Source organism: Lontra canadensis, unplaced genomic scaffold (genome assembly GCF_010015895.1).
Source record: "Lontra canadensis isolate GAN:19392208 unplaced genomic scaffold, GSC_riverotter_1.0 scaffold24, whole genome shotgun sequence".
Classification (NCBI taxonomy): Eukaryota; Metazoa; Chordata; class Mammalia; order Carnivora; family Mustelidae; genus Lontra; species Lontra canadensis.
This window is the reverse complement of record NW_022631018.1, coordinates 15,204,019-15,222,759: the sequence shown is the minus strand read 5'-3', so window position 1 is coordinate 15,222,759 and position 18,741 is coordinate 15,204,019. Positions and strand designations below refer to the sequence as shown.

Below are 18,741 nucleotides of genomic sequence, written 5' to 3'. Positions count from 1 at the left end.
GGTCCTTTATAAACAATTGAATGGGATTGCTTTTCTTTCTCCAAATTTTAACTTTATAATGATTCACCAAAGCCTGAACAGATAAGCGATGCTCTATCAGCTGTGACTGTCTGTACTTATAACATTGATAAACATTAATCCTGCCTCCAAACCTTACACTCTGAGCAATCAAAAATTCACTTCTAGCATGAGAGGCAAAGAGAAAAGAGGGTGATCCCAGAGAGGCTTATCACAACACAGTAAAAGAGAATGCAAACACTATAAAGATGGGATGAATTTTAACTTTCAACAACGTTCAGTACTTGCAAAAGTATAGCATACTTTCAATAAAAAGTATGCAAAATGTTAATAAGATACAAATTGGTAGTTTCCACCAATTAACTACACACTTTTCTTTTTTTACAAGTGTCTTTCTAGATGCGGGAATTTTGGCAAACTTACAACTGTGCTCTAAACTCTGATGGCTTCAAAAGTTAAATAAAGCATGCTAAAGGCCTATCACAGAAAAGCATAGTCTATGAAATCCTATATAAATGTAACCACCTTCTGGGCAAATGGCAGGGTGCTAAATATAACCAGCCAAAATCTGTCTTCTCTATAAAGCATATAGAGTCAAGTTAGAATACATTTGAATTTTGAAACATCAGGTTCCTACAGAAAACAGAGGTTTTCTGTTACCCTTTGTAGTTCCACTAGGGAGTCAATGTGAAACTTTATGGGAATTATTTTTCAATGATTTAGAATTCTCAATACTTAAATAAGTCCATTAGAAGAAATAATCAAATGATAATTCTGTTATTATAGCATACATTTACTGAAAAGTCAAGAATTATGCTCTGCATGTTTTAGACTGAATCACAGATGAGGGCTTCAATGATGGCTTCTGTAAAAGTGTAAATGAGTTTAGTCAACTAGGTGCAGTGAGCCTTGGCTTCTAGGACTGAGTTTAAGCTTTTCCTGGGTTACAGATCTGAATCTGATACCTGCTGAATAACACGGTATCAAGCAAGACAAAGATCAGAACTGAAGACCTGTTGGCCACGAGGGGCAAAGGGCACACGTCCAAAGGAAAAAGTTGAGTTTTAATACTCATGGGTTTGTTTCTAATGAAGTTAGAGGTTACCAATTGGGGCCAATGATTTAACACAAGAGGACTGGTTGTCAAAATGTGGGACACAAAAGGTGTGAGAAGACTTAGAAGAGAGAAAGAGCACACACAAAAACAGTAATGTTCTGAAAAAGTAACAGGCTACGGAAACAAAGGGAGAGAATGGAACCAGCATGAAGGGGTTTGGGGAAACACTCCCAGCAGAGTAAAACTGATGAATGTTAGCAACATCAGATAAGAACAGAACTGAAAATCTTTCTTCAAATTAGGAACTGTTCAAAATGCAGTATGAAAAGAAACAAAACAGGTGTCCATTTAATGGAATCCCTACCCTCAGGTAATTAAGCTAGGAATCAGGGATAGCGGATGGAATGCAAAACCCAACTAAACCACTAATTCAAATATAAAACTCATTAAAAAACAGGCTATTTTACAACCTATTTCATTGCTGCACTGGATAAACTGAAAAGGAATCCAGTCTGTAAGAGCCGGAAATGACTAAACTCTAATATTTCCTGTATAATAAGAACAAATAACCCATGCCACATATAGACACAACATGAAAACACCACTTTACAGAATTCCAGTCTTGTACCAACATGTAAAATTTGGCAGTGTCAGATCCACCGCTAAAAAGCGGTGTCAGATCCTTTCAGCATCTTTTCTTTAAGTTCTAGTTTAAAAACTTGTCTTTATGGGTTAGCCATTATTTTTTCTCAAAAATTATTATTCCTTCTTGTATTTGTCTTACACCACATGAGACATCTGATCAGAACTGCAATTTCTCTTTGTTCTCAACGACAAACGAATCACTAGGAAACTCCTCACCAAGTGTCTGTCTTGTCTGTCATTAACCATGCCCAAACACGCTCAAGTCTGTCGGGTATTTTCTAGGGTCGGTTAGCTGAACCAAGTCAGAAGCTGTGCTCAAAGAAGCTGCAACTCTCCTAAAGGGTAAAAGTGTATGGGCTTTGTGAACATTATTTTCTTCACTGTCCCAAAGCGCGTGCACTTTACTCTTGTAGGAGCAAAGTTTTTTGCTTTTATTTTACTTACTTTAAGTTTCTGAGACTGATTCAAATAACTCCTGAAAGCCTAATTATTATAAAATTACTATTTGCCATAATTACCTTTATGTATACACTTTCAACATTCTACATTATGGAAAATCTTTTTCTAATGATGGCATATCTCCCTTTGGGGAAAAGTGAAATGTCATTTATAAATATGTCTGGAGAAAGAAAATGGAACTTGAACCAAAAATGTATTACATTCATAAAGACATTTTCTTGGATGGTTTATAAAATGGTCTGAAAGCAAATCCAAAAGAAAGGCTCAGAGCAATGATAATATCCTGGAATATGTCTACCTATAAACCAACTTTGAGGGACCACAGTAATTTGGACAGTTTCTGGTAAAGCTTAAAAACATCTCATCATTAATGTGTATGTAGATACAGTGTGAATATGGGCATTAACACCTCTGCTTGGAGTCAGGCTTACAATGGGCCTTTGTCAAGAAGAGAATGTCTAAAACTTATGGCTTAAAATAATAGCTAATATAGACAATATTTATAGACGACTAAAAAAACAATGGCATAAAGGTGCTTTAAAATGGTAGCTTTTTAAAGAATCTTTTAACCAATTTTTTGACATTTATTAAGAGTAGTTTAAGAAAGATCATGTCATTTCTAAATTTCCAACGTTTATGCTACCTTTTACATTAAACTAGGACATTAGTACCATTTATAAATTCATGAAAATGGTCAGTTTCCTAATGGGTAGCCTTGACTTTTGAGCTTTAGCCGATACAGAGATACATACATGGTTCTCAGTTACATATTTAATATTATCTGGTAGATGAAGAGGGAACAGTCACATGTGAAAAGTATATATGCCAGGTAACTGCTTATGATTATAATTAGATATACTAATAGGCCCCAACAAAGAATTAGGTAATTATACCACCTTACTATCCTGAAATGTCTTAGAAGCAAATCAGAACAGGTATTTCCTCATTACCTGACCAGACAAAATCCCAGGGCATAAAGTACTGGTTAGGCCAGGGTTAGTCTGAACAGTGATAGTGAAGTCATTCATAGTCTATTCAAATTATTGAGCCCTTGCTTCATAATAAAGTCCCCAGGTAAAGTATTAGAAATACAATAACCTCAATGAGCATTTTTTTAAGCTCATTTTAAGCTCATTAACTCCTCGTATAGAAACAGAATGGCCAGATGAGCATGCAATCATTCCTCTTAAAGATAGCTTATTAAATAAAGATAGGGTAATTAAAATATACCTAATTAGCAAAACAATGGAAAAATCATTCAGATGATACCCTGATACACAGGTATAGATATTTGACTAATTGTGGCCAAGCATTACACTAATAGAGCATATACTATTTCACAAATAAACACCCAATTGTGGAGAGGCAGGCAGAGAGAGAGAGGAGGAAGCAGGCTCCCTGCCGAGCAGAGTCTGACGTAGGGCTCGATCCCAGGACCCCAGGACCATGACCCGAGCCGAAGGCAGAGGTTTTAACTCACTAAGCCACCCAGGTGCCCCAGTGATTTCATAAGTTTTACTATCAAAAACATTTTTGATTCAATTGATTCGCAGTATCTCTAGACCAAAAGTTTTTGTTTTGGTTTAAGCACACTACCAACAATGTCCCTGAATTACTAATGCAAACCTCGGGCCCATCATCAAATGGCTGGTAATTTCCTTCAAAATCTAGACACTGACATTTTACTGGAAGCATCACAACAGAGAAGAACAGAATTGAATAGAGCTTTTCCTTAAGTCAAGGAAATGATGAGAATTGTCTTCTAGGGAATTCCACTGGTGAACAGAATGAGTGTTTTATTTCCATAGGAAAAAGAAACATTTTTAAAGGCATAAATTAAATTCACGAAACCAATCTGGTTTTGGCAGGAAAATGAAGATAGACTGTTTTTAATGAGTGAGGTGGACGAGGGTAGTATGTATGGCTTGCTTTTGAGCTTCAAAATCAAATACAGAGCTTTGAAAAGCTGACGTTTCCGACCATATAATTATTTATCTAGGAGTATTTTGGTTAACTGTGAAGACTGAATTTTCTTTATCACAAAACAGGAAGTTCTGAAATGATCAATTCACTTTACCTTTCAACCTTTTCAAATAAACGGGAACATCACTTTTAATACTTTTGGAGTCCTCTTCTGTTCTCTCCCACACCATCTGGGGAGGGTTGTTCTGTGCTAGCCAGTCAGCAACTTTGTTTTCTGGAGCCATCATTCCTGTTTGAATCCCTGGCAGGTCTTGAGTTCCAGGAGAAGACTTCTTTGACTTGTGGCGCTGATCAGAAGTGAATTTCGTCACATGGTCTCTAATAGTGACCTTCCCTGGCGTACTGTCATCAAATTCAATGGTAAATGAAGCATGCCCTGCACCTGTAGTATGGGAACTTGGTGTGTCTTTTGTTGGGATCTCGTGAATAGTGCTCTCTGTGATTTGTGATGGCTGCTGAAATTCTTTTGTAGGGATTTCAAAGTAACTTGGTTCCCTACAGAAAGGAAAAAGTGCTTCTTCATTTGCAGCTGCGGATTGTTCCTCAACTTGCTTGGCATCTGTGCTGCACCCTAATGAAAACAATAAGAGAAAATTCAAAATATTTGGGAGCTTCTAGCACTGAAAGGAGAATAATTATGGCCATTTGTACTGTGCCATGAGAATCAGAAGGCAGATCACAGCCTGGATGAAAACCTGGCAAATGTCACAGAGCAGAAATAATTTTGATTATAAGCACAGCATTCAGTAGCAGAAGATGCAAGATAAGTAACAAAGCAGTTAAGAGGCGGACCCTGCATGGCTAGATCTGTATTTCTTCCAACTTGGATCTAGAAATCAACAAGATGCAAAAGAAATCAAATATAGATGGAGATGCACATTAGACATATACATCTAGAAACATGGAAAAAATACGAATTTCCTTATCAAATCAGGAGGATGAAGTATCTATGAACACAAAGTAGAGCTCTAAAGAACAGGTGCTTAAATGAAGAAAGAAACATGAAGTCAATATGCAAGCGATGTTCTCGAAGTAATGAGAACACTTACCATTCCTCACCGTGACATTTAGAGACATTACTTTTAGAATTATAAAAATAACATTACTGATGTGCGATCACTGCAAGAAGATGGATACATGTTATAAAGAATAAAAGAACGACTAAAGATAAAACATGCGGTTTGCCTGCAGCATTGCAATCCGAGCAGTAGTGTGAAAGAAATAAGGTAAAAATAGAAACTTTAGTTGCCAGCCAAAAATTCCAGAAGAAAATCCATGTGTGTGTCTATACAGCAGAATATGCACAAGTGCCAAAAATTCTTAGGAGGAAAGCTGAATTATAAATCTCAGATCAAAACAACCAGAGTTGGCAGAAGGGACTCTGGAACACAGTCACTATTGTTCTGCTATCTCAGAAATGAAGATAAAGGTATAAAAATATACACATTTGTACACAGTATATGTAAATGAAATTGGCAAATAAAATATATAAATGAAAATGACTACGGAAATGTCTTCTTGTAAGTATGTGTTATTAGTGCAAATGAAAAAATTACTAAACAGATAAATAAATAAATAGAAGATTAAGCTGACCTCTTTTTCAGGCAGCAAAAGAACCATGTCTATTACTAAGATGGCAAAGAGTTCAAATGAAAATATTTCCCTAAAGCTCAGAGAAGCATTCTATTTTTAAACAGATTGATGGGAAAACCATACACAGATAATTTATTAGGAGGAAAGGCAGTACACGGAGACTAGGTTGTTTCCAATCATTCCCTAATTAAGTGAAGTACTATTTGATCTCTTGAAATATCTTTTCAAATATTAAATCTTGATGGATTCCTCAGGTGCTGTAATTGATTTTTTGGCAGTACTCTCTGAACATAAAACAAACATAAAAAACTGTTTGCTTTTAGGTTGTAAGAATGGGACAACAACACTGCTGTAATTAAATGTATGGAACAGGGTATAGGAAACATCAAGCTCCAGTTCTAAAACAAAAATCAAAAATGAAAAAACCCACTACGCAGAAAGTAAACAGAGCAAAGAAAACAATTTTCAGTGTAAAAATCATTCTTTTCAAAATACAGGTTTTCTTATAGCTGAAAATGTGAAATGTATATCAGAAAATACTCTGTCATTAAAGCAAGAATTTTACATACTAATTGGAAGAAGAGATTATACAATAAGACCATATAACCTAAAGTCCTGTTTTAAAATTTCTTTATGTAAGAGTTAATTTATCTTAATAGTAAAATGTCCAGTTGTACTCTGTTTACTCTGAAGGCCTGCCATTTAAAATTTTCATGAGAGTAAATTGCATTAGTCATTCCCCACATATTAGTAACTCATTAATAATTGTTATTTTTAATTTTTCTACATGGACTTATTTATTATTACAATGTACTGGACTTGATCAATTCCTTATAGTACAATTGGCTTATAAACCTATAAACCTACATCTGTGTGTGTACCCATCAGTTACATCCATACACTCACTGAGTCATTTATTCTGCTTTGCTCATCCTTCTGCTAACAGGATAATGCTGGCTGGGGACAAGGGATGGTATAGGTTCTTTCTACCACCACGTGGTCACCCAAATAAAATCATGTGGCTGAACTACATCTACTACAAAGCAAAAACCACAAAAATCTGCTCCAAGGATATAGCATTTATCATCTACTTGTCATTCATAATTTAAAGGAATACTCTCCTAATTTTCCTTCCTTGTGAAGGAAAAATTCACAGTTAATACTGATATACTTTCAACATTTTTTCACATTGTAACACATAAAGACAGCAGAGATCAACAACTGCACATCACTGTTTCTAAGTCTCATCCATTCGTCCTACTCCAAAGTCACCTTTACTCCAAGAACTAGAAACCTGAGACTTACACAATTCCCTAGAAATCAATTACTTAACAATGTCAGGTAGGACAACAGAGGGGAAAGGCAGCATGTCAAGACCTGATGACTGTACCTAGGCAGGGAAATAGCGAAGAGATCTGCAATCAGATAAATCCTGTCTCCATCAGTCTTTCTCATTTTCCTCATCAGAAATAATGGTATCTATCCACGAGATTACTGTGATGATCCAGTGAGGTTAAGTATTAAGTGAGATAATCTAAGTTACCCAGAACAAAGCCCGGCACACAAATGTCTCTCTCTTTTCCCCAATTCTCCAGCATAGAAGAGAGTCAGGGAAATGAAAACTAAACCAAAATCTAACTCTAAAAAACCCAAGACAAATTCAACAATGAATATTCCCATATTCATGATCTTTCTAATTGGGAAGTCACTCACGGAGAGCCTTTTTACTATCTGCTTAGATAGATGTAGCAAACCTGAATCAGGATTAAGGTAAGACACAATGCACTGAGAAGAATCAGACAAAAACATAAGAGCTCAGAGTGTGGCTCAGAAGCACAGTGGTCCAGAACCATCTGGTACACAGAGCCTGCAGTCCTACATCCTCCAGAGTCCCCCAAGGACATCACTGTGATGTATCACAGTTCAGTAATTGATACTCAGCATGATGACTTAGTCAACAACCAGAAACTTAAATTATAGTCAGCCTTCTCCACTTAAGAAGGCAGTGATACAGGTAATTATTTAATAGAAATGGAAGAAAATGGTTAAACACTTAAATTGTCGGTTGTAAATATAAAGTTCAGTCTCCTGAAGGAATTCATTTCTCTGAAGATGATAAAAACAGATCATGTGTGGGCCTACTTTACTTGAGAAGAGTAGGTCCTCTAGAAAAACCACGGTGGGTGCGGGGGTTTCTAAATTAATATAGAAAAATAAAACAGTTCTCAGAACACTGACAGAACAGATTCTGGAAATTGGTGAATTTAATATCGATTTATCTTCAAACTCTGTTTACACTAAATTAATATATGAAACATTCTAATATTTTTTGTTATAATCTCAACTGCTAGATATTTAAAACTACTTAACAACTGATTATTCTAGAATTAATTATGTTTATCTAAATCAGAGCAGCAACTGGTGATAATATCCTCAAGTTTAGGGCATTTTATGATTATGCAGCCTTTTGGGGAAACTTCTAATACACATAGTCCAAAAAACTGTTTCCTTCATTCTTCTGTACTAAATTAAGTGAAATATTTAACTAAATCAAGATGATAAAGGCTATCATGATGAAAGCCCATTCGTTGAACTGAGAACATATATCCAACCTCACATATTCAAGTGCCTCAAATAACAAAGACCAGGAAATACCTTTTGCTAAAAAGGAGTCAGAACTGGAAAGTTTCCAAATTTAGTATGATTAGATTAAAATCAATGTAAAAGAGCCAGAAATCTATTCCTCATAGTTGCAACAATTAAAGGCCTTTAAATATAACTTAAATAAATGTTCACACCCTGCCAGCAGGTCAAAGAGCACACCTATAGCTCAAATGAGGACAAATTCTCCTTCTTTTAGGACTAAAAATATTCATACAGTTTCAGGAGAATTTGGTTGTCCAGCATACATATTTGGTTCTAGGGTTTTTTAGGCTCTGTGCTTAAGTCTGTAGAAGATTCTGGATTCATGTGGACCCACTGAGAGGGGCATAAGAAATCAGCACGTGGCACATACTCTATTACCCTTTCTGAAATGTTCATCTCTCACAATAATTACTAAGATTTTACATTCTAAAAATTGGTAACCAAGAAGCAAATCACCTTTTGTGTTTACAAAAGAGCACGCTTAGAGCATAAACTGATTACTTTTATGTCGTAATTGGAAACATTCAATAGAAACAATTTTGAAATGATCAAATTACATTAGATTTAGTGTGTACCTTCAAACTGATTCTGCAATCTCAGTATCATAAGTTATTTCTCGTCAGAAAACTGTTCCCTTCATCCTATATTTTAAGAGACTACAAATAATAAATGAGAAACACACTAATGTGAGTAAGCCTATGAGACCCTCACCCGGCTCTTAATTGGTGGTATCTGGCTGGGTTCTTTATGGCATTTAACACAAGACATAAATCACTTACTTAGTTCCTTCTTACTCAAGAATAATCCCAAGATTATGAGACAGTTTTTGTCATGTGGCAAAAATGACACTGAGTAAGACAGGCCACACAAGCTGATAATCATTTAAGAATTCATTTTCATTCACACAGATGATGATGAGGACAGATGCCCCTTAGCTGCAGCCACTATGGACAGAGCTGAGAAGGGGAGAAACGGGCTCCCGATGACACTGCAGAGAGGCAGGAACCAGCCCCGAAGAAAGTTGTATAAGCCAGTAAATTTCCTTTCCGCTTGGTCTCAGGTCGCATTTGTGTTGTCTGCATCTGACCCGCATGCTAAATGATAATAAGCATCAATACTCAGTATTTCTAAGCTTGGACATGAAGAAAACCGTGCTGGTGGACAGAAATGAGGAACGACAATGGGAATTTATTTGCGAAGTTGACAACTTCAGTTTGGGGCACTTGTAAAATCGAGTCCATAAAGCCAGCTTTCTTATTAGACTTGTATCCTGGCAATATCAGCATATTTAAAGAACAGTGTTCTCACTCTTCAGCTAAGAAGAATGTCTTATCTTGTACAGCTAGGGTCAAAAGTAGAAAACTGAGAAGGGTTCTGATGGCATCTATCTTTGACTCAGAGTCATACTTGGTTTTCCGTACTGCTGGGTTTCCTGGTACCAGTATTTAATTCCTCCGGTCCTGGATCCTTATCTGCCATTATCGTGGAAACTGGCCATTTGACCCTCTGGTGTCCATGTCTTTGCCAAGTCCTTACGTGACAACTGATACCTCTGTTTGTTTCCTGGAAATCTTGATTTTCTGACTTATGGGACACTTAGCTCATTGCTAAATCCCTCTAGCAACAAAAGAGTATGTTCCTGGACTATGACTGTGACCCAGAACTATTTTTTCATTCTGGCTGCTGAACTCAGCTAATTCTGTTGCTATCATATCCCAACAAATAAAGCACACTGAGGTTTTAAAGAAGCTTTAATTTCATACATCACATTTCTGAACATAAAAAAAAAAACTGTTCATTTAAAAATATGATTATATACCTACAAATCTAATGAAGCACACAAAACTAGTTTGTGCCTAAACATTTTAATCATTATTTTAAATTATTTTAAATGCCCAATTACATTATTAATCTATTTTTCAAGTTTTAATCTCATAAGTTAGAATAGTATTTTAAATAAAAATGATACTGGAATTAACACTTTATGTAAGAATCACATGTAATAAACTTACAATGACAAGGTCACTTAAGACAATCACAACATTTTTTATTAAAGATTAGTAGATATATATATATCTCTTTTCAGGGTTGTCAGATTTCTGCTTAGATTATAAATTCTTCCCAAAATATCCGCTGAAATGTCATACTCTGAGCTTTTCCTTACCTGCTGTTCCAGCTTCATGAGTTTTTTCTTCAGTTTTGCCATTTGACTTGAAAGCCCTTTTCTCCTCCACTTCATCATCCCCCCACCATGATGGCTGCCCATATAAGGGAGTGCCACGAGGCATGGCAGAAATATCTGGAAAGGGGCGAAAAAAATCTGCCTAAAGCATATGAAACAGAAAAAAAATAGACTTTTGCAGACTGCTAGAATTGCCTGGTTAATTTATTAAATGAAAAGAAAGTACAGTCTAGGTAACTGTAAAGTACTCTAAGTTGAAAAACCTGTTATTTGTTTAAGACCCTATTCAATGCTGGACATCACTAAATAAATGAAATTTTACACTGGTGAATATCTAAGTACGCAAACTGCGTTAGCCTAATAGCTTTTTTGTGAAGGTAGAATCAGTTTTTAGGTATACAGAAATGGCTCATCAAGTAAGTCTAAATTAAAAAAAACAAACTAAATGTTGGTATGAGTGACCATTAAAAATATTTTTAAAGCCTACGGGCACAGCAGAGTAACTAAATTTAAACTAGCTGTTAACATGACTAGTAGGTTTATATCTGAGCAAATTTGGTAATGTCTATTAGTTTAAACAATTGTTTTTGTATAAATGGGATTATTTATCTAGAACAGTTCCTGGAACATGATAAATATAATAATGATGATGATGATGTAACCTCACTGGGTATTTCCTGTTAATTCATTTCAGTTATTATAGTTCAGAAAAAGCATAAAACATGAAATAATAAAAATAGTGTAAATGACCATATTTACTTCCCTCAAATATTTAAACATATTTAACACAACTACCTATAACGGCCACATATAATTATGTGTTATATAATCCTTTGTAATGAAGACACTGGCTGCATTAAATCCCTCTCTAAAGTTGTCATTATTATAAACTGATATGGACATGGCCAAGTTCTGCAAAACAAAGCACGTGCTTTCTTCACAATCAAGCAGAAACACAGTGTTTTCCAGACGCTCACTCACCCAGGGCCTTCTCCTCAGGTCGCAGTGCTTCTGCGGCTTTGTGCGGCACGTCTGTCGAAGTATCTGCTAGCTTGGCATCGAGGCTTTTGGCACATGCAGATTTGGATAATTCTGATTCGGAAGATTTTTGGGACAACTGAAGCTGAATGGTAAACTTCTCGTGCTACAGAACATTTAAAAATGAAAATGAAACATCCAGGAGTAAAATCAACCCTAGCAAATGACAGGTTTACAAAAGGAATGAGGAATCATTTTTACCTTTAGTGCTTCTTCAGGGACCCTCATTTCTCCTCGTACTACAGTGAAGAGATTTGTATGTAAACAGAGCTAAGGAAGAATATCATTTCAAAATTCTGATACTCAAGCTTTAAATGATCAAAGATAATTTTGAAATTGTCCTACTTTCAACAGGTAATTACAACGGAAGCATTATATTCCCCTTAAGAGTTAAATGTTATAATATGCTCACAACCATGAAGACTTTAATTTTTAAACTAGAGAAAAATCTAAAATATAGCAAGTAATTCCCAACTTAATCAGTAATGGCCTTCAAGAAGCAAATAGCTGGGTGATTAGACCACAAAAGACATTCTCAGTTCTCACAAACAAACAGTATGACTGCAAAGAAAAAGCACCTGGGTCAAATTATATTGAGTTAATCACAGTGATGTGAAAGGAAGTATCTCATCAGTGATTACCCAAGAGTAAATCCTGAAAGAACTGGATTACTCAGACTTTATAAGCACTGATAAAAATGAAGTTCATTTTGAAAGCAGAAGAAATGCTATAATTATGGTCCTTACAGCAACCACAATCGCCCCTTTCCTCAGGCGTTTCAGTCAAGGTCATATTACATTACCAAACAACTGATTCTATACAGATTAGAACCAAGTGCTAGATAAAACGAATGCTTTCATCATTATGCCAAAAAGAACAATGCCTCTGTATATTAAAGAATATCTTTCACTACACAGCAGAGGTCACATTTCCCACCATTACTTAACCCTGTACTGAAAGGACTTTTATAACCATGTACTAATAAATCCTATTATCCTATACCAATTCACAGCACCTTATGACTTCAAGGGTAAAAAGCTATAATTATCACAACCGCTTAGGGGTAAAAATAGTTTCCATGCCTAAGGAGCAGCAAACTTCCAAATGAGTATTTAATTTACATTTCTATTCATTAAAACAATAAAAACTCGGAATTTTTGTGGAGTTGTAAAGAGCTCTGGGGAATATCCTGTTTAATTCCACGAACTGGTTGTCTTATTCTATATATAAGGAACTTGAGGACTGGAGGGGTAAAACCCAAGACCACAATCTAGTCAGCTGAATCCCAGTCCAGGGTTCCCATAGCTGTGAAATATGTGAAATACCAGAATTTTCCTTTTTTGTTTTGTACACATGCTGGTACCATACTTCCTGATATAGGTGAAAATACGTATTTTGTAATAATTTCATATTTCATGAGAAGTAAGCCTAGTAATTTTGTTTTACCCCCAGGAAACTCATTAATAGTTGGAGAAGATTCACAGCATTCCTACATTTCCAAAGGAAAACAGTGTCTCAAAAAAACTGAAAGCCATTTCCACTTTTCCAGTGGGAAACACACATGACCATAGCCTGCTGTAAGGGTTTTCTGGGAGCTTCAAATTTACTCCTGAGAGTGCTCCAGGCTATACCCCAAGGCTAGTCTGGGGTGCTGTCTTTAGACTTAAGGGTCCTTTAAGATCCAGAACAACCGGAGAGAGGCCACACTTCTTGGGGTCAAACACTTTACCTTCCAAAATGGTTTGAGTGGAACCAAACAGCTCAAGGATTCTCTTGTTTGCGTCATGAATTTGCCTGAGAACACTGGTATCACTATGAGATTTTAAGCCTGCCTTAGTCCTCACATTTGCCTCCAAAGTTATCATCCTCCTAATGGTACAGAGGCAGGTTAACTATTTCAAGTTGCTAATTTAAAAAAATGACAAACTAAGATACAATTACTCATGTTGTCAGTAAGTTAAAAATCTACAATACAGTATTAACTAGTAACATGGATTATATCTGAATTAAAAAGTTACAGAAAGTTTAAATTCTTGCTGATTAAAAATCGTATTTATGGGGTGCCTGGGTGGCTCAGTCAGTTGCATTCGACTCTTGATTTAAGCTCATGTCATGCTCTCAGGGACATGCGGTCGAGCCCTACATCGGGCTCTAAACTGATCATGGAGCCTGCTTAGGATTCTCTTTGTCTCCCTTTGCCCCTCTCCCTGTTTGCATAGCCTCTCTCTTAAAATAAATAAAATCTTTTTCTTTCTTTAGATTTTATTTATTTACTTTACAGAGAGAGAGAGAGAGAGAGTGTGCAAGAAGGCAGAGAGGCAGGCAGAGAGAGAAGGGGAAGAAGGCTCCCTGCCGAGCAGAGCCGGACGGGGGACTCGATCCCAGGACCCTAAATCCCCTGAGATCATGACCTGAGCCAAAGGCAGAGGCTTAACCCACTGAGCCACCCAGGTGCCCCAAAATACATAAAATTTAAAAAAAAATTCATGTTTGTATGTTATTTTCCTATTTCTTTACATAAGGCTGTGTTATGGCTATTCTAAGTCATCCCTATGTCAATTTATTCAAGAAATGTTTATCTAAAAGTGGGGTCAAAGAAACTCATCTGCATACAAGTAATGCTCTCTAAGATCCTTTCTTTTATCTGAATGATAATTAAAGCTAACTAAAAGGAGAGCAAAATTTTAAACCGTTTTAGTTACTCCTAAGGCCTTAAAAAACCAAGTATCAGATAGCATTGTAAACACATCTTTCAAAAATCATTTTAAAATAAAGTCACTAAGTTGTTTCATTGGGGAGATACCAAGCACTTACAGAAGAAATCCAATATTACATAGGAACTTTTGCTGCTTTGGACAAGATTTCCAGTGTTTTAAGGTTTCAAAAAGTGCTATAGTCTTAAACAACTAAATGGGCATTAATAAAATGTTCTCTGAAAAACTGTATACTAAAAAGAATGTGATTCTCATGATGCTGAAGACACTGGATGTCACACTATATGAGAATACCTGAAAAAAATTATTTTATATAGTGGAAGAATGGAAAAGAGCATTTGTTTTCTAAATTTGCATATCTTATATGTGTGATTTAAAAATACACATATAATAAGAATACCCTTAAAAAGTCTCCTTAAGTTAAACAAAAACTTTTATTTTTGGATCTTCTCCTTAGAAATATGGAAAATTTATTTGACTATATTCAATACATAATTGAATGAAATACACAATTATGCTAAAATAGACTGCACACTGTATTGACAAGGCAGGTCCTAGGAGATGCCAAAGTTTTACAAAAAAAGTTCATGACAGAAAACCTTCCAAGGGGAAGATTTTATTTCTTCAGCAATTTTCTACTAGCTTACGTTTGTCTACACCTTTAGAAAGAGGTATCATCTTATTTTGGTAGATGAATACCTTGGCTAACTTTTAAAAAAACCTGTTTTATAAGAACATAATTTTTAAACAACTCCTTTTAACTTTTCTTCTATGACACAACTTCTTATTTAATCACTCATCTCAATTTTTTTTTTTTTTAAAGATTTTTTATTTATTGATTTGACAGAGAGAGATCACAAGTAGACAGAGAGGCAGGCAGAGAGAGAGAGAGAGAGAGAGGGAAGCAGGCTTCCCGCTGAGCAGAGAGCCCGATGCGGGACTCGATCCCAGGACCCTGAGATCATGACCTGAGCCGAAGGCAGCGGCTTAACCCACTGAGCCACCCAGGCGCCCTCATCTCAATTTCTTAAATTTACTTCTTTCAAGCTTTGAGAAATGTTACCCATTTTTGATATCTGGAAAGCGTGTTCATGTATTGTTGTGGATATCAATCATATTAATCAGGAAGAATCTTAACTCCTCTAAATGAAGAATCCTTGATTTTTAGTTATGTTTATCCCCCTCTTAATCATTTTTAGCAGCCACGATCCGGGATTCAAGCATACAATGCTAAATGTAATGTTCCAAGTACAGATAAATCATAACCTTGAAAATTATGACAATGATTTTTATCTTGCTTCTAATATGATTAATCCAGTAATTCTGTGGGCCATTATTACAGAAATAGACAACTTCTTTGGGAAAAAGAACCTCATTAAAAAAATTAAGGTAGTAGATTCTTATACTGACTCATAAATTATGTATTTAAGTAATGTTTAAATCATTTTCCACTGAACATGGAAACCATACCACATTCTGATTTTCCTCCTAGTTCACCAGTGATTCTATCTCAAACTTTTTAAACTAGTTCCTTATCTCTCCTGCCTCTTTGTATTAGAATGTACCAGGTTTCAGTCCCTGGACCTCTCTCTTACCAACCTGTATTCACTCCCATGAGTGATATCACTTAGTCTTAAGATGTTAAATATTATTTAGACAATGGAAATTCCCAAACTGTTGTCTCTAACCTACACCTCCTCCCCTGGATTCAATTTGTATATCCAGAATGGCCAAAATCAACTTCTCAGACTCCTGCTTCTGGCCAGGATGGAAAAAAGGAACCAGAGTCACTCTCCCATGTGAAGCAACCAAAAAATGGACAAAATATATAAAACAATGGTTTTCAAGACAATCAACGTCAGGGAACAAAAGATAGTGATTCCTGAGCGAAGAGAAACCAAACGAGGTGAGTCTAATTACTGTCTCCAGATGACCACCTTAATAGAGCTTCCAGGTCACAGTGCAAAGAGGGGTAATCTGGACAGAGCCTGGCAGGCTCTCTGAGCTGTAAAGGAAACAGGGTTGAGTCTAGGGAAACCAAAGTGATTAGAGTTCATGGGATTGAGTACTCAAGAGCAGAGAGCTGCACAGAAGAGAGAATTCCACATGTTCTGAGGATATCACTCAAGCATTCAGCTGAGTATTGATCAGTAACACACACGTGAGAGAAAACTACTACCTGGTCTGGGGCAAAAACCATCTAAAAATACTACACGTCACAGTGCCCAGTACACAGAGATGGCAAGGAGTAGTGTCTGTTCCTAAAAGCCAGGCAGGAAAACCTCATGAATCATGCGTCACTGAATAAAGGAGAGGACACAAATGTCTCCTGTAAAGTGCCAGAGAATAAATATTTCAGACTTTGGGACCATGTGATCTCTGTTACAACTACTCAACTCTGCTGTGGTCCAAAAGCAGCCACGGAAATATGTAAATGAGTGGGCATGGCTGTGTTCCAATAAAACTTGTTTCAAACATGGGCTGAAGGCCAGATTTGCCACTGGGTTTGCTGACCTCTGTGGTATACAGAAAGGTCTTGCCTCCATAGTGGGGAATATTAGTCTCAGACTAAGCTCAGAAGCCTAACAAATCTTAAAAACAAGACCCAAAGTAATAAAACTGTTTCCAAGTACATATACAAAAATATGTATATGAATATAAAAATATGCCTACAATACTCCACAAACTCATAATGCCTGTCAACCAATCAAAAATTACTCTACATGCAAATTCAATCAATTAAAACTGATGCAGACCTGACCCAGATGTCAACAAAGCTGTTAAAAGTTACAATCATATTCTATATGTTCAAAAAGCTAAGTAGTAGTTTGGGAGATATCAAATACAAAATCCAAACAGAACTTCAAGAGATGAAATCTATACTGCATGGATTAATGGCAGATTAGACACTGCAAAAAACAAACAAACAAACAAATAAACAAAAAAACCCAGTAAGCTTAAAGACACAGCAATAATAACAATCCAAACTGGAACACAGAACCAATGATTAAAAAATAATACATAAACAAAGTACCAGTAAGCTGAAAGACAATGTCAATAACCTAACAACATCTAATTGAAGGAACAAAATAATATCTGGAAAAATAACAGCAGAAGCATTTTCTAAACTTGATTAAAATTATAAACCCACAGACCCAAGAACCTTAACAAACTCCAAGCAGGGGAAACATGAAAAAAATTACACCAAGGCAGATCATTCGAACTGCTGGAAACCAGGGATAGAGGGAAATAATACAAGTGAGAATACGGTAGAGAAACAGCTTTAACGCACTGAAAAAAAAGAAATGCCACCTACAATTCAATACCCAGAAATAATATCTTTTAATAACTCAGGTGAAATACTTTTCCAGACCATGAAAATGGACAGAATTCATCATCAACAAAAATCATACTACAAGAAATGCTGAAGCCCTGAGCAGAAAGAAAATGACACCAGATGAAAACATGGACCTGTAAAGAGGAAGGAAAAGCATGAGAAATGATACCTACATTGATTTAAGATATGGGTACAATGCGTATAAAGATAGAAGATATTTTTCTTATCTAAATCTCTAAAAGATAATTGACCTTTTGCTCACAATGAGGTAGGAGGCAATCTGTAACATCTAAACATAAAAAGTTGACAATCGTAACAAAGATCAGGACAGAAGAAAGGGGAATTATACTACTATAAGGTTCTCATACTATATGTGAATTAGTATAACATCACTTGAAGATACAACTTAAAATTAAAGGTGTAATTATAAGTCTTGAAGCAACCACTAAAATAAAAAAAAGAAATTATGGGAAAAAGAAGACAAAAACTGATGGCACAAATATCAAGATGACAGATTTAAATCTAACTATATCAGGTGGCTCAGTCGGTTAAGTGTCCAACTGTTAGTTTTGGCTCAGGTCATGATCTCAGGGTCCTGAGATCAAGCCCTGCATCAGGCTCCATGCACAGTGGGGAGTCTACTTAAGATTCTCTCCTCTTCCTCCTCCCTCCTGCTCTGCTTCTCCCCCGCACCCCACCCCAATCACACTCACACTAAGATAAATTAAATCTTTAAAAAATAAAGTAAAATAATAAACCTAACTGCATCAATAATCACACTGAAGGTGAGTGATCTAAATGCCCAAATGAAGGCAGAAATTACCGGATTGAATAAACAAAGTAAGGCGAACTATATGATGCCTACTTTGAATGTAAAGACAAGAACAGCTTAAAAGTAAAAGATGTTCCATGCTAACACTAATCTAAGTAAGTAAATAAAGCTGGAAAAACTATATCAATGTCAAAACAAACCATATTTTGGAGCAAAGAACATCATCTTGAATAAAGCAGTTCATTTTGTAATAATAAATGATGTCAGTTCACCAAGAAGATATTTTAACCCTAAGTA

The 18,741-nt window shown here is 35.9% G+C and overlaps 1 protein-coding gene across 10 annotated transcripts in view; it reads right to left on the bottom strand.

Annotated features, from left to right (window-relative positions):
- CEP170 (centrosomal protein 170) overlaps positions 1-18,741 on the bottom strand; it is a 117,056-nt gene that overhangs the window by 46,875 nt on the left and 51,440 nt on the right. For all 10 annotated transcript variants that reach the window (XM_032862900.1, XM_032862905.1, XM_032862901.1 and 7 more), the window contains exons 5-8: positions 11,823-11,881; positions 11,565-11,727; positions 10,566-10,700; positions 4,257-4,733 (exon numbers count right to left, since the gene is read on the bottom strand). In XM_032862900.1, coding sequence (XP_032718791.1) covers positions 4,257-4,733; positions 10,566-10,700; positions 11,565-11,727; positions 11,823-11,881 — 834 coding nt within the window. The remainder of the gene's footprint in view (positions 1-4,256; positions 4,734-10,565; positions 10,701-11,564; positions 11,728-11,822; positions 11,882-18,741) is intronic.